Here is a 16,037-nt window from a genome sequence, read left to right as displayed (position 1 = left end):
AGCTTTCCAATACAGAAATTTAGAACTATTGTGATCAATGTATTCATACAGACCTCTAATTTCAGTCTTTTATGCTGTGACTTAATTTGATGCAACGAATCATAAGCCATTTTCAGTTGTAACTCCATCTTTTTTAAACACCTCATTTCTCTATCTTTCTGTTTTTGCTTGTGGATGAGAATATCATGCTGCTTTTCCTTCTCCAAGGCACGTTTATTTAAATAGACTTCCAGAGCTTCTCTATATAGATATACAGAGAATTTTAGAAATAGATAACTTGATCAACAGAGGCACGCAAACAGGCATGATCATTTTATGTGCTTTGAGCTGTGCATAATTATAGCTGAGCAGTAAGACAAACTTATAAACTACTGTCAGAAGTTACCTAAAAATTACCAGGTAAAATTCTGGTAACTTTAATCAATGACAATATTCCTCCTGATTTCAATGAGGTCTCACAATCTGTTTTAACAACGCTAAAAATTCTATAAAAGATAAATCATTACTTAAAGAAGAAGAAAATATGAGGGAATATTTACATGTTTTCTTCACTCAGACATTTTGATTTGCAATACACCTATCCTTTAATAAAAAACTTTAAAGGCAAAATTATTGCTGTAGCCATGTTTACAACTATATCTCTTTTGTTAAGAAGGAATCATTTGCAGCTTGCAATCAAGTTACCAATTTGTTTTACTTTACCAAGTATAAAAAAGCCCATAATTTCAAGAGAATACTGAAGAGATGAGTGGCCAGTCCCCACTGAAATTCAGGGGTATGTGGGTGCTGAAATCTATGAGCCTCATTTGAAAATCAGAATACTGACTTCTTTTTTCTGCTCAAGTTACTTTCTGTGGATTACACAGAAGAAAGTGTATTTTCACTGGAGAGAGAAAGCCTCTAAACAATTCCCTTTTAGAGCAAAATCCAGAGATTCACTCTCCCAGAATTTTATTAAACTCTTATGCTTTTTGATGTTGTTCTTCAAGCCAGATCCTAGATTCCAGTAATTCATACAACCATTTCTGAACTCTAAAACAAGCCAGATATTTTTCAGTCCCCACTGGTTGCAGAGTGAAACTTGAGAACATAGGCAGTACAACAGATTATGAGAAAAAAATCTAGATCTTTCAGAACAGAGAAGCGTTCACTCCTACTGCATAGCTTAAGTCTACTATTCTAACCTGTCTGATAGGACTGCTGATTCATTTTCTCTGCTAATTTCCTGTAACTTTGTCAAAGTTAGGAATTCTCGTTCTTTGCTTTCTAGCAAAGCTCGTCTTCCATCCAATTCCTTCATTACATCTTCTTTTTCTTGCAAAACTGCTTCAATCCTTTTTTCAATAGTTTTAAGGGCAACATTTAACTCTTGTATTTGCTCATTAAGGGCTTCTTTCTTCTTCTCTGCACCTCTGTGGACATATGTTAACAAAACAGCAGGGGTTCACATTTCCACATGAACACCTAAATAACAAAATATAGCTTGCCAGTTTGTATGGACGTGCAAAACTATTTGAACTGTACAGTTATCTATTGTATATGTTCTACAGCAGAGTACATACAGTGAAAACCTTCAAATGCCAATACAATTCAGCAATTCAGTCGGAGCTGGCCATGTGACTAAAAAGCAGCTTAATGCCATGACAGCATTTGAAAGAGTTCTAGTAATCTGATTTCTGTCAACATTACGGGGTACACAGTTGTATTCAAAACCTTTCTCAGAGTTCTCATTCCCACTATAACACTTCCAAATATTACTGTCAAGACTGGAAACTCTGGTTAGTTGATTCTGTGATGTGACACAAGTAGAAAAATTCATTTAAATATACCATTAATAACCATCTACACAATGTTTTGCTCTTTTTCAACTGTGTCTCTGTATTACTCATCAAAAACTTATATTTATGATAGTAATGTATTAAACAGAGTACTGAGGAGAAAGAAAGAAAATAGTTATACAAGTTTTAAAATGGAAAAATTTAACATAGTCAAACAGTTACTATATTACAAATAGGGACTGTAAGTAGGAGACACAAAAACTTCAGTGTAATCCTCTGTGCTAAAAAGGTACAAAAAGTAGTGTTCATCTTGGATGGCAATTTTACTGCCAGGATCTGAGAGTGACCTGGCTGAAACAGTAAAATATTAATTACATTTTATACATACAGAAAGCAGCATATATCACACCTCAGAGGAGAGGTAACACAGCTACACATCACAGAGAAAGAAAAGGTCGGCTACTGTCTTACATTTTCCCAGTTGATATATTAGACACAAGAATTCTTATCAGGAGCTTCTAATAAGCCAACTCCGGCTAAGTAATTGCTAACAGAGGCATCACGAGAGAATGTTCATCTAACTCAGGCCAGACTGAGTTTCAGCTCTGAAAACTGCTATAGTTTCACAGAGGCCAGCAGAGATAAGCTGATACACAGTCACTGAGGACTGGAACCATAAAAAGGGCTAATTGCTGGATTACACAGTATACATAATAATTTAACATTATTATCCATTAAAAACATACTAGGCAGATCTGATGCATATTAATGGAGCACAGTAAGATGGTTACCAATTTTGACTAAGCTTTGTTCCAAATTTTTCTTTACTGTCCTTAAATTTAAAATGATTCCCTCCATATACTATATTTTTCAGTAAAGTTGCATGTATTTTAAGTAGATTATAGACACTTCTTTTTTTATTCTGATCTAATTTTAATCAACGACTTAACTGTCTCTATAGCAAATGTATAAATATAAGTAATATATATGTATTTGTAATTATTTATTAAAAGCATACACTTTTTTGCGATTCATCTTCTCAGTTTCTTTTCCAAGTTGCACAGGAACAGCAATGATCTGAACTAACTCATCCTAGTGACAAATCAGAAATGTTAGATTAACAGCCTATAAATTTGATGTAATGTCACAGAAATAATATTTACATTGGACTGTTGGGGAAACGTACAAGAAATGTATTTTCAAATGACTTGAGCTTGTCCCAGACAATTGTAGCTGCTATTCTCATAACTAATCATTATGATAATTACCATAACATTATGTCTGCAGAACAAAAGTTATTGTTGAATATTATTAATATGTCTAACAGTTATCTATGCCGTGGAAAGGAAAGTGGCAAAGATCTGGATGTGTTTTTTTAAATTCTCAGGACAAGCCTGTATTAATTAGGATGTGAGCATAAGTTAGAGCAACCTAGAGTAACACAGCATAAAAAACAAATATGCCATTACAGAAGTTATTTATTATCAGAATCATGGCTACTATTATTATTATTTCCTAAAGGACTAATAGTGGAAATGGCACAGCAGCATGTTTCATGCTTATTGAAAAATGATTACGATATAATGTAATGCCATGTAATGATTTGGAATGACAAACAACATTCAGAATATTCACTGTTTCCTTGGTCAAATACACATACCCCCATAAACACACAAACACACGCTATCATTTGCATGTTACTTTTAAATTGGCCTGCTTCTCCAGGAGCTTCCCCACTGCTTTCTTGTTTTTTGAAATCAGCTTTTGCTTGGATAAAATGTCTTCCTTCATTGCATTAATTTCTGCCTTCCTGTGGATTGCTTCTTTGTGGAGTTCATCACAATTTTCTCTCAGTTGTTTAATTTTCTTATCTGCTTCCTTCAAAATTAAGTCAAAGATCAGATTGTTATTATTTTCCCTTTTACATTATGCAGGCATGGGATATTATTCATTCACATTGAATGATCATAACATTTTTTACAATGACATATGAAATATAATTTATTACCAGCCCTGTATTTCTTTTATCAATAATTAGTAGAATTTTATTTCCAACAAAACCACACATTCATCAAGACTTCTGACTATAAATGTCTTTTGCATATTCACATCCCAAAACCAAAGACTTGCAGCTAACTTTACATTTAGTACAACTTTGCTGAATATAGTAAAAAATTTTCTTGGAAAAACTGAAGAGTATTCAGATCTTTTCTGAATCAATTATTCAGCGCTTGCTCTAGAGTTATCAAACCTCAATGACATCACATAGTCTCTCCTATAAAAGCTACCTTGATTTTTCTATGTATTCTAGATTTTAAAAATCCCTAGAGCTACACAGTGGGAAAATATTTTCAACTATATGGTTTTTTAACTTTTATATACTAGCTGACAGGACATAAAAAATGGCTTTTCTCCTGTTTCATACTTACACTCTGCTTTGGAATTCTTTCATATTCGCATTCCAGCAATCTTTTCTCATCTTGCAAACTACAGAAAAATCACAACAGAGTTAAATATATTAGTACTATGCCAAACAATAAAAAAAATTGAAGCCTATGTTGTGTAACATTAACAGGTACGGTGAAATATCATTTAGGTGCCCAAATTTAAAGGAAGATTGATTACTAGTAATGGAAAGTTCTCAAAGATATGTTGTACATATGCAAATTTATTCTATAGTGCACATGTCCAAACTTTTGAACCTGATACTTTTTAGTTTTACCACCTCCTCTAGGGATGCACTGATGTCTCATTCCCCCTTGTGTTTATACTCACAGAGTATAAGGGATCAGAAGGCACACTATGTCCTCAGATCCTCTCAACCTCGGAACACAGATTTTTTACTTGTAATTGAGGCAACAGGTAAGAGTGGGGGGGTTATAAATATCCACAAAGACAGCACACATCAATGAACCTACAGTTGCTGGTAAGAAACTTTCCTTCTTCCTTTGAGTGATTGGTTGTTCACACTGTGAAAAACTGTAAGTAAAGCTCCTCAACCCAAAACAGGCTCCTGTGAAAAATGTTCTTGAAAAGTAACAGGGAGTGTACACTGAGGCAATGGGGTATAATAGAAAACTAAACTGAATACCTATGGGTGATCTTATCCTATATCCAAAACCAAGTTGTAATGTAATTTCAGGCAATTTTAAAGAAAGATGCCAAAGGATGACAGAAGGTGGAAAGGAAAGGGAAATCTCTTAGATCCTCTGGGTATTTTTTAAATAATGCTGTCCTGAATAGATGAAGGACTAACTACAAAAGCTGAACCACCAAGCTTGCTGGACTTACAATAAGAGTTTCTTGGTCTTGAGACCCTAAAATTGAGATGACTTAGGGGAAGCAGAATCAAAGCCCTTGAGGTGGATGAAGACAATTCACAGGTTGACATTTTAGTGGTACATAAGTAAATACTGCCAAAGATCAAACATTAGCCTTGGAAGCACTGAAGAAAGCCAATACTTCCCCAGGGCATGCACTGAACAATTCTGAACCTATATGAGGTAAGTGGGCTACAGCGGTTTGCATGTTGCTACAAATGAATTGAAGTTCTTGTACTATTGATTGGGAAACCAGCAGGAGGTTCTCTCAAGATTATCAGTACCCATGATGACACTTTTTGAGACTCAAGCTACAAATGACTAAAGATTTCAGCTGAGAAATAGGTGGAATAACCAAATCCTGTTTCCCAGATATAGCATTAAATTTGTCTTTGTAACTCCAATCAGAGGACATGTTGGTCAGGCCTCCTTGGGACTCAGGGTGGTCTGTTAGAATCTGCTATACCCCTCTCTAAATCAGTGGAGTATTAACAGAAGGGGAGGGGCTTTCCTGAAATAGCTGTGTCATTTGAAGCCAGTTCTGGGGTAGTCCCATTTATCCAAAGCAGTCACTACGGTTGCTTCTGATTGAGGTTGATATAGAAGAGATGCACCTGATCAGTATTTCTTTTTTCTCCGTAACCTTTCAGGGGCAGCCTAAGTCTTTGTATGGTGGGTTTAGGAGGTTTCAGAAGGTAGTGGCCATAGGGAGAGAAAGAGAGAGATCAGGCTTCTAGTAGCCAATCTCTTGGAGGATCCTCCCTTAGATCCCGTGCACAGTTCTCTATCACTAATTGATTTAAGGGCTTTTTTTCCCAATAAACTGTTTCTTATTTTTTGGTCCTCCAACAAAAGGGACAAAGCTTAAACCTGGAAGGCTTAGGTGATATCTTTCCAACTAGTCAAGAAAAGAAAATGGTCAAAAAAGAGAACTGGGTTAGTGGTGTTGCAATCCAAACAAATTCATGAAGAACAAGCTCTGACTCAGATGAACATTAAAGAGGAAATAAAGGCACAGGGTAGATTTTGTTGATTCACAGCATGTGCATGTATCTGGATGGGCAGAGTGCAAGTATGCCTCTACAGGGACTCCTAAATCTAAAAACTACTTTGTATGCCAGAGTGCTTGAACACCCACGGAGTGAACGAGTGTTCAGAAAATCTTTCAAAGAAAAAAGCTGAATTTAGATAAGTCTTCCCCCCAGATTGCTAAAATAAGTTATAAAAGAAAGTTCCACTGCAAAATCTACTACACCTTGAGAAACTGCGCAGAACAAGAGTGAAGACAGACACAGAAGTGTTTTGCAGATGTACAGGGTGAGTACTTGTGAGTAGGAAACAATATAAGGACATTTCTTCTTTGCTGCAATGGGGGTCCGGAACTCTTCCTTATACATTCCCCTGTTGAGAGACAACGAGAGCACAGGGATCGACCTGCACTGAAAACTGAGCTACTCGCATGCTGTGACAGCAGCTTTGGTCTGCTCCTGTGTATTATGCCCAGACATTACAATCAAGTTCTTGAATACCATGCTGGTCAAACACAATGTTTTCACTTACCAACAGGTTGCCTAAATGTATAGATAAGCTAATATGGACTATTCATAGTCCCAATGCATTTCAGCAGAATTCCTAGCAGGACTCCTTGAGACTGGCATAATCACACTAATTATAATGAATATCCACTCGGAACATACCCATAATTTTCTGACTGCCAGAAAAACTGATTAAATAAGTATTGCCCAAACTAATTAAAGAGGTACTGCATTGCTCGTCACCAACCTGTGCTGTGCTGACTTTAATATCATGCCAGACAATCAAAGTGGCAATGTTAAAAATCGTGAGGGAGACCAAAGCTGACACTGTTTTTCTTTTGTCACATTCCTCACACAAGGGGAGAGATTCCTGTGCAGCCATTCCAACTTCACAACAAAGCCTCTGCCATGCAAAAAGTAGAACAATTTGAATACCTCATTTTGTGTGACATAAACGAAGGCAGCAACGGCAAACTGCAAGCACCAAGTTACATTCCCTATAGAGTTGGCAGACCAACTACTTTCACACAAAGAACAGTGGAGGGTTAAAAAGAAAAGAATAAGGAAAAAGATTATCTTTTAAAATATTCACATGTAATAATTTGAAAAAAGTAAACATTTAAAATAATTTACTACGTTAATTTTGCATACTTAGCATGGGTTTTCATGGTTTGCTTTTTACAGTTTGCTTTGCTTAAACTCATGACTTCTCCCTGACGTTATTTGTTGCAAAATATCATTTTGTGTTATAAAATTGCTTTCATTGGAATTCCTTCAGAAAAATAACTTTAAAAAATTTGTGTTGAAAAGCATGAAATGAAAATTTTGAATTTGAACAGAAGTTAGGCACTAGACCACACAACTATTTCTGCACTCTATGTAACTGCTATGGGTGGAATTTATATTACCTTAGTTAGGCTATGGTTTCATCAAGTGTTGTGAATCAGTTTAACAGATTAATAGCATACATAATGAAAGAAAGGACTAAACACTTAAGATTAAGCATTCATGTTTGAGAATGTCTTTCATGTTGCTTTACTTATTTTCATGAAACTTAATAGCAGCACTGTACATGCAAAGCTAGCACGGATGCAGATGTAATGAGTTAAAAAAAGCACTTGGAAATTTGGACTATTAATGAAAATACATTCCAGACTTTTCCCTGAGAGATGTCTACAGCTGCAAACTGCTGCAGAAATAAAAAAATCAAGCCAGAGAGATTAAGAAATGTAGTTGCAGTTGTCAACAGAGGTCCATTTTAGTTCCTCAGTTAACAAAATAGGCAGAACACTGTTATTATTATGAATCCTATCAGGCAAGAAAGTAAACTATTTCAGGTACCTTTACACATAGCTGAGGTTGTTTAGCAATCCATAGAAGGTGCTCACAGCTAAAATCTAGCAATTACAAGCGGAAGATATCACAGCTGACAAATTGCCAGCATCAGATTCCTGTAAGGCTCTTGACTGCACTTTGTTTGTATGTTCTGGAGAATGCAGTCACAAGACCAGCTGATCAGGCTTCATCGCTTTAACAACTTCAACTGTAACTCAATTAATTTACCTATGACTTGTAATTCTTTACTAAAAGAATAAAAACTTATCTTTTCATTTTTTAATTACTGAGCAACTAATCCTGAAATAATTGCAAGAGTTGAAATAATTTTCCAGATTTCCAGATTGCAGATCAAGAACAAACTTGATTTTGCAATGCTGGCTTGCATGCAACAGTGTTTTAGTGAATAGCCATTTTGCTACCTGTACAAATCACTGTTAGGCCTGTAGATTTGACCTATGCTTTAAAAGAACTTTTTTTTTTCAAGAATCATAGACCTTTAACCTCCCAAACTCTTGTTGTAGACCATTTCATTTTAAATTAATTGATTACTTTTTAAAATTTGGGTGTTAAGTGACAAATTCCATCATTATTGATGTTATGGCCTGATAAAGAAAAGCAGCTCTTCCTCATTTTTGTCTTGCAAACCTGGGCTCTAAATCCCACATAGATGGTGAAATGAAAAGTTTCCTTAAACTAGAACTCATCCTTGCTGATCATTCTGATAATTTCCTTGTTCCTGTGCTAATCTGATTTTTAAATTTATATTCTTATTTACTGAGGCACATTCAGTCCCAGTTATATGAAGAAACTCCATGAGTTTGAATGCAAATGTACCAGAACTGAACTGGGATCACTGTTTTTCCTCTTAAATTATTATACTTGCCTAACGTTTTTGAGAGGAAGAATACTCCCGGGGTCAGCTCTGACTTTGGAGTAGTGGGGTTCACCTCCACCAGGACTTTCTAACCTCAGTAAAATCTTTCCAGCTATTGTTCCCCTCCTGTGCTAAACGCACGAGTGGACACACTAGGAAGAAGCCCAATACAGCAGCACACCAGAACAGGAAAGCGAAACTGGAAGAAGAGGCACACACTGGTAGTGGGAGTATACTGCACCCACACAGTCACCCTCAGGGGAGAACCTCCACCAGCTAAAATGCACCAGAGCTGCTTTCAAACACCCCATCTACCTATTCTTGCTATGAAATAGTCACACCATTTCTGAAAACACGCTGACACTACAGTTCTGCAAGCAATTTAAATTTACTCTTGGAATGTTGAATACTTTTTGAAACAATAAAAAATTAAAACAATAATATCACCTTCAGCTGTTGAAAAGTGTATCTGATCTAGAAAAAACAGTATTTAAAGAGGCAAGCAAATAAGAAATGAAACAGGGAAGCGAGAATACAATACAAATGACTTTGAGACAAAAAAATAACTTTGGCAATGTTATGGGGTAGCTATATGACTCTTCAAGAAAAAAAAGCCAGGTTTATTGTTGTCAGATATGAACCTGAGACCAAAAGGAGTATTAAAGCCACTTAGCTATCACAGACATTGAATTGAGGCAAGAAGAAAAGGCAGCAGTGACTGAAGAAATGTTTCAGAGAAAGAGAGAGGATTACATTAACAGAGAAACAGAAGCTCTGCAGAGGCCATCCCTCCCTTTCATCTCCGGACTACTTCCAAGCAGATTAGATCTTACCCTATATTCCTAAGAATAAAGCAATAGATGAGAGGTATGGACAATTCCTGCAAACGTTTTTCCCCCGCCACGTTCCCTGCTTGCTATACACATGGAGGTAAATAACCGATATGTTTGTTTTTAGACTAAACAGCCATTAGTCATAATTCCCAAAGAGAAGTTTTCTTGTAAGTGCCAAGTACAGCTGGACACAGTTGGACAACAAGGGAAACTGCCCCCGAGAGATCCAGGCCAAGAAGGTTGGACCATGTGATTCTACCCTTCTGAGATATGAAAGAAACCAAGTGGTCACTTAGTGGCAAACTTACAGTATCTTACATATACTTTGCCCTCTCTCTTTGACACTGTCCATGCAGATATATCTCAGAAAATATAACCTTATCACATGCACTAAGCTATCAGACATGCAGATCTTCATTTTACTTCAGTGTAGAAGCAGATCAACCACTATGCACAACTCTATTCTGCCCACTCGTTCCCAGTGTCTTTCACAGACACCAAACCCATCCCTTCTTTACAAACGTATTTGCATCCATTCCCTGTTTTACTTCAGAGTGGATTACTCATTTCCCCATTTACATTCCCTCATTCCTTTGCCACATGTATATCTATTCTGCCAGTCCTGTTCGTTTTATGTTACTTTGACATCAACATCCCTCTGATTTCTGGCCAGTAGTATCTTCTCCCCCAGTAAACAAATCCATACGTAGCTAGGGCACATCCTCCTCGCTCCCAGCCCACAGTGTGCATAAGATCCAATACTACCGCCAGGCATGAAATGGATTCCAAACAAGGAGCAGTAAAGAAAGCTGTGCTTCTTCCATTTAGACAGTAGATAAGATATGATAGAGATTTATCAAAATGTCCTGCAGCAGGGAACGTGAACAGGGGATCAGCTGTTCACTCTCTCATCCAGTACAAGAACTACAGGGCATGAAAAGAGGCTGGTAGGAGTCAGGTTCAGAACGAACAAGAGGTGGCACTTCTTGGATAGTTAAGCTGTGGAACTCATTGCCCACGATGTTGCAAACACCAGAGTTTAAATTGGTTCAGGAGGAATAGAAGTAGTTCAAGGGAGAGGGATCAACTGAGGATTACTAAATACAGTGCTGTATTTGGCTCACAAAATCCACGCGTTGCAAATGGGCTGTGCTTTTGGTCACTCTTAGATACTGAGCCATATTGACTTCTGGTCTGACTGTACAGCTGTTTTTTTGATCTTATGCAGTACATAAGACCAAACAGAGGAAGATTCTTATTAATGTGAAAGAACATTTTTCAGAGTGTGACAGTATATTTTTAAATTACTAGATAATATATATAATTCATATATAAGAATGAATACAGAAATGTGCAAAGGTAATTGAAACAATATCTAAACTGTATTTCTGTGGGACATAGAAATCTCCCTTTGATTAAAGGAAGAAAATGGAGCATGAGTAAATATCTCCTAAAAATACACATAAAACCCCACCATTTTTTGGAAAAATAATGCAAAATTAGTCACAAATATTTGTAAGCTTTAAGGGGAAATGAGTAAAAAATGTGATACTTGAAGAGCCCAGTTCTAGACTTCCTGTAAATTTCGATAAATTCTGTATCTAACAATTATTTCAGGAAACTCATGTTGCTTAGTTATCTCATAGCAAATAATATTTTCCAGATGATTTCCATGTTTCTCTGTTTCTCCCACTCCCAATTTCCTTCTTTCTCAAGTTTCTTTTTCTCTTAGAGCAAGCATTTGGCTCTAAAAAAATCAAGAAAGAACTGCCAGAAATATCTTCTCTATGCAGTTCTTCCAGTGCTCCTGCTCTCCTTGTAGAAAAATAGCTTTAACTGCTGAGCTGCTGACATTGTTTATTTGGATTTATATGCCAATGGACAGGTTGAAGATGGACAAAAATAGCAAGCATTCCACAAAATTAAAATGTGGGTTCATTTCCATAAGCATACATTTTTTAAAATGCAGTACTACTGGTTGTAATTTTACTATAAAATTTCAAACACAATACACACATATATTCAGATAATTAAAATATATACAATATCAAGTACATTCTGCCCTGTTAGCCTTTTATAGAAATGTCAGGTATGCCCTTCTTCCACAGCATATGCCTGTTTCACTATCTCATTTTTCAGATACGAGAGGATACAAATGCTTCTCCCTCTTTAACCACCTGAATAGAGAAACTTGAATCATGTATGTTTTTGATGTTAAAAATAGTGTTGTGTCTATTTATGATATTATTGCAATAAAATCCCTGTCACTAGGTCTCTGAGATACTTTAATCATCTGTCCCAAAGGTGTCTTAGACTAGAATTGTTTCCATTAATTTTGCCTACCTAAACATCAATCATGTAATGTAGTAGAAGCTACATAGCATTTCAAAGGACACCACAGGCCCTCTAAATTTAAAATTATCTACAAATTACACACCAGAGTAACTTTATTCATCACTGAAATGTTGCTGTTACTAGGGAAAGTCCGTGGCAGTTTGTTTAACAATAGGCATCAAGAAATATATCCATGCAAGATGTAGAGAAAATTGGGTTATATTCTATGTCATTATCTTTCTAGACAAGCTATGGCAAAATAAACAGAACTTGACCGTTATCACCTACCATTCCACCATGGACTGAATTACATACTCTCTTTCTTTAATAGCATTGCACTCGTTATGGTATTTAAGAAGTTGTTGCCTCATTCGGGAAGCTTCACTGGCAGATTCTTCAGGGAACTGTTCTGCTTTTTCCAGTTCATGTTGCTGCTGTTCCAGTTCAACACTAAGATGTTTGGCTTCCTGCAACAGCTGGATCTCAGATTCCTGTGAACTACATTAAATAGAAACAGTTAGAACTAGGCCATAAGAAGCATAAGAGATAAGCTTTGTATCTTACTATAATATTTAATACAAGGTTTTCGAGGCCAGAGTGGATAAAGTCCTGACTAACCTGGTCTGACCAGCTGACCCTGCTTTGAACAGGAGGTTGGACTAGATACCTCCTGAGGTCTTTTTCAAGCTGAATTATCCTGTGATCCTATGATCCTATGAGAACAGTAGAGTCTGCTATGGGTTTTTTTTTCTGCATGCCTAGACTTGGGGTGGGATTCATCTCATCTAATTTTAACCAGATGAAAGACAGTTAGTTAGACCAACTTATTTATCTAGCACCTCCCAGAAGCAGAGAGAGGTGATTCATTTTATTCTAATAGGTTTCAGGTTGTCACTCTATTCATGTGGGTTATATGGAAGATATTCCCAGTAACTGGAATAGTCTGAATGAATGAACACAATCAGTATTTTAGTTCCTAGCTTCAGTAAGCACATAGCAAAGATCTGGCATCTCATGTTTCTCGACATGTGAAAAAAAGGCCCTCTCACTTATTCATGACCTTTTATGGCAGAGAAAGCAGATAAATATGGAGATGAAAGCCGGTACTAGGGCTGAAATCCCAAACAATTAAAATCAATAGCAAAACTCCTATTCAATAAATGCTGCATCCTCCTCCCTCCTGGCCCAGGTTTACTGTCCTTCGAAGAACAAAGACAAGGACCCTTATCTGTAATTTAGAATGTTTATCACTCTTTAAAGCTAAGGTTACATTTTAGTCCAAAGGTGCAACTGCCTTTCAGGGGAATATATCTCAGTTAACTCTAAATCAGTGTGGGGACCAATAACAGAGAAGTATTCAACAGTACAAGGCCAAGTCTGGGCTGTAAAACACTCTTAAGTTCTTAGTAAATATCTGGACGCCTACCTAGCTCTAAACTGCATATTGCTATTGCTGTAGTGTTATCAGCATACGAAGTAGCTCATTCAATGATACATGAGCTGCAACTACATTTGTGGACTGCTGTGGAAACATATTATAAGACTCGTAGAATTGACAAACTTTCTGCTCTCACTTGCATTACCAAAGTCCACCTTCACAGAAACAATGAATTGTAATATTCTGACAATGTTAGAAGACTGTTTTTCATAGTATACTTAGGAGCCTATATTGTGATATTTGCATATACAGATCTTTGAATAAGACTGTTGTTAAATACATTGCTTATTATGGAAGTGTCATAAAGTGAACTACAACATGAAAATTCATATACAATGCATAACATACAAACCTAGTTTTTATGATATAGATCATAAAATCATTGTGCATTCCTTCTGAATATTAGCTACATTATAAGTTTTGTAAAATGTTATACTAAAATTAGCCACAAATGATGTGGAAGAATAAAGAACTCTGTTAGTTGCCCTCTCTTACTTAAAAATATAATGCAATGTAGTATTTTTTAAAAAAAAGGAATTTATAAAATCCCATATTAAGAATCTCTGTACCAAATTTTATCTCAAAGATGACATTTGTGGATATACTATAAGCTTAGCAACTGAATACATAAAAATCACAAAGAATAGGAGTTCAAATGAGATGGTAACTATAAAAACACAAAACAAACTGATTATACTGCACAAACATAGCTGAAATAACAGCAGAAAAAGTTTTGTTTTATCTAACATTTCTACTTAGACAACCACTTCCTTTTTTAAGCTAGAAAATAAGAAAGCCACATACTTCAACAGGAAACGAGAGTGTGTCTTTATCACGAACAAATAACTTCAAGTGTTGCTATAACTACATCTTAACTTTTGAATGATAGAATAAATTGAGATGTCTGTGCAAGATCTTATATAACAGTTAAAACTTATGTAAGTCATACAGAATGTACACTGTTTTGGGAGAAGATATAAATGATTGCAGCAATATGCACTCATTTAAAAACATAAAATATTATTAGAATTGTATTTTTTCAAGATAATAAAAAGATAAAAATTGAAATAAGAATTAAGTGTTGGATCTAGACTAGATCATGTCCACCATAGTTGCCAATACGTTTTCATGTGAAGGTGTCTTGAAGACAGTTGAAGACTATTGAAAGCAATGAGGACATAACTGGACATCGACACAAAGTGCACATCTAGAAACCCATAAATGCAAAAATTTGCTTGCCAAATCTTCATGCAAGTATCCATGCAACTCAGTAACTTATAAAGCTTTCCTCTGTGCTTTTCTCCATACTAATACTGCACTAGCAGTGCTGTAGCTCTAGATATATCTACATCTTTCTGGAGATTTATCTAAAAATTCACAGCAACCTTCTAGCTTGAATGCTGATAAATAGTTTTGCAGTATATTACAAGAGACAATGTGACTGATTTCTGAGTTAACATGTAGAAATATGTTTAGGCACTGGCACTTTCTACTTTGCATGTTCTTTGCATTCATCCAGCTAGTAACAAACCATTGGATCCAGCACATAATAGCTGGTTTGTTCTTGCCACTGGACGGCACTGCTATTGAATCAGAACACAAATACATAAGGGTGTAAGAGAGAGTGGAAGGGAACATTTGATGAACATGACAGGTTGTGGAGGGCAGGTCATCCAAGGATAAATAAAGAAACTCACTGCATGATAAATACTTTAGTTGGATACCCTCATGGATACTAAGGCTACTCCAGTTGTAGATCAGTGGTTTTTCTTAATACAGCTAGAACAGAATGGTGATGTCAGAGCATCACGCAGTGCAGTAGTGATGAGAACAGTTCCAGAATTTTGTTGTGAGGAGTCTTACCCTTATCCTACAACACTAGGCAATGCAAATGAAGGAATCCATAACGACCCAGAAACAGGCTGCAGCAGCCTTTTGGTAGCAAGCTACCCTTAAACTGTTTTAATTTGTGTCTAATTGGTTTAATATTGGCCAGTCCAATAGTTGCCTGATGTGGCAGGTTTCAGATTTGTGAAGTGATTAATAATGTAACATAAATATTAGTGCACATATCAAAAAAGAAAAACACAGCAGCTGTCTTAAGAAGATAAGCTTCCCAAACTGTCAATGAACCATCACTGTTATCTGATGTTCTTATAGCTTGGTGCATGAGGATATTCATATTAGGTTCCTAAATTTAGATAATAGAAATAAAAATTCAAGATTGGACCACATGATTGCAAAAGCAAATGGTTTTCAGGGACCAGATATGAGCTCAGGTACATAAGCTTTAGGTGCAGCCTCACTGCAAAGTGGATAGATGAGACAGCACCAGAAAAAGATGACAGTCTGTTGCCCAGACTTACAGCTATGCAGCAAGCACAAATTCAACACCTTGAAGAAATGTGTTGAAGTTGTCATCTGCCAGGTGACATCTCGTGACTTGCTGGAATGTCAAATTAAGCAAAACTGAAACCAAGAAATAAAGGACCACTATTTACCAATAAGTAAAGGGCCACGCTATACACTCTTACCTCTGTTTACTCTAATGATAGCCTTGGGAATTATCTGCATACATATTAGTTGC

At 36.2% G+C, this 16,037-nt stretch overlaps 1 protein-coding gene across 1 annotated transcript in view; it reads right to left on the bottom strand.

The window, feature by feature from the left end:
* CCDC146 (coiled-coil domain containing 146) overlaps positions 1–16,037 on the bottom strand; it is an 82,472-nt gene that overhangs the window by 24,539 nt on the left and 41,896 nt on the right. The window contains exons 3-8 of the mRNA XM_067316787.1: positions 12,301–12,510; positions 4,208–4,265; positions 3,480–3,656; positions 2,797–2,870; positions 1,185–1,412; positions 54–240 (exon numbers count right to left, since the gene is read on the bottom strand). Coding sequence (XP_067172888.1) covers positions 54–240; positions 1,185–1,412; positions 2,797–2,870; positions 3,480–3,656; positions 4,208–4,265; positions 12,301–12,510 — 934 coding nt within the window. The remainder of the gene's footprint in view (positions 1–53; positions 241–1,184; positions 1,413–2,796; positions 2,871–3,479; positions 3,657–4,207; positions 4,266–12,300; positions 12,511–16,037) is intronic.

The sequence above is a fragment of the Apteryx mantelli genome, chromosome 1 (assembly GCF_036417845.1).
Source record: "Apteryx mantelli isolate bAptMan1 chromosome 1, bAptMan1.hap1, whole genome shotgun sequence".
NCBI lineage: Eukaryota > Metazoa > Chordata > Aves > Apterygiformes > Apterygidae > Apteryx > Apteryx mantelli.
The sequence above is the reverse complement of the archived record's forward strand: the minus strand, read 5'-3'. Positions and strand labels throughout refer to the sequence as shown.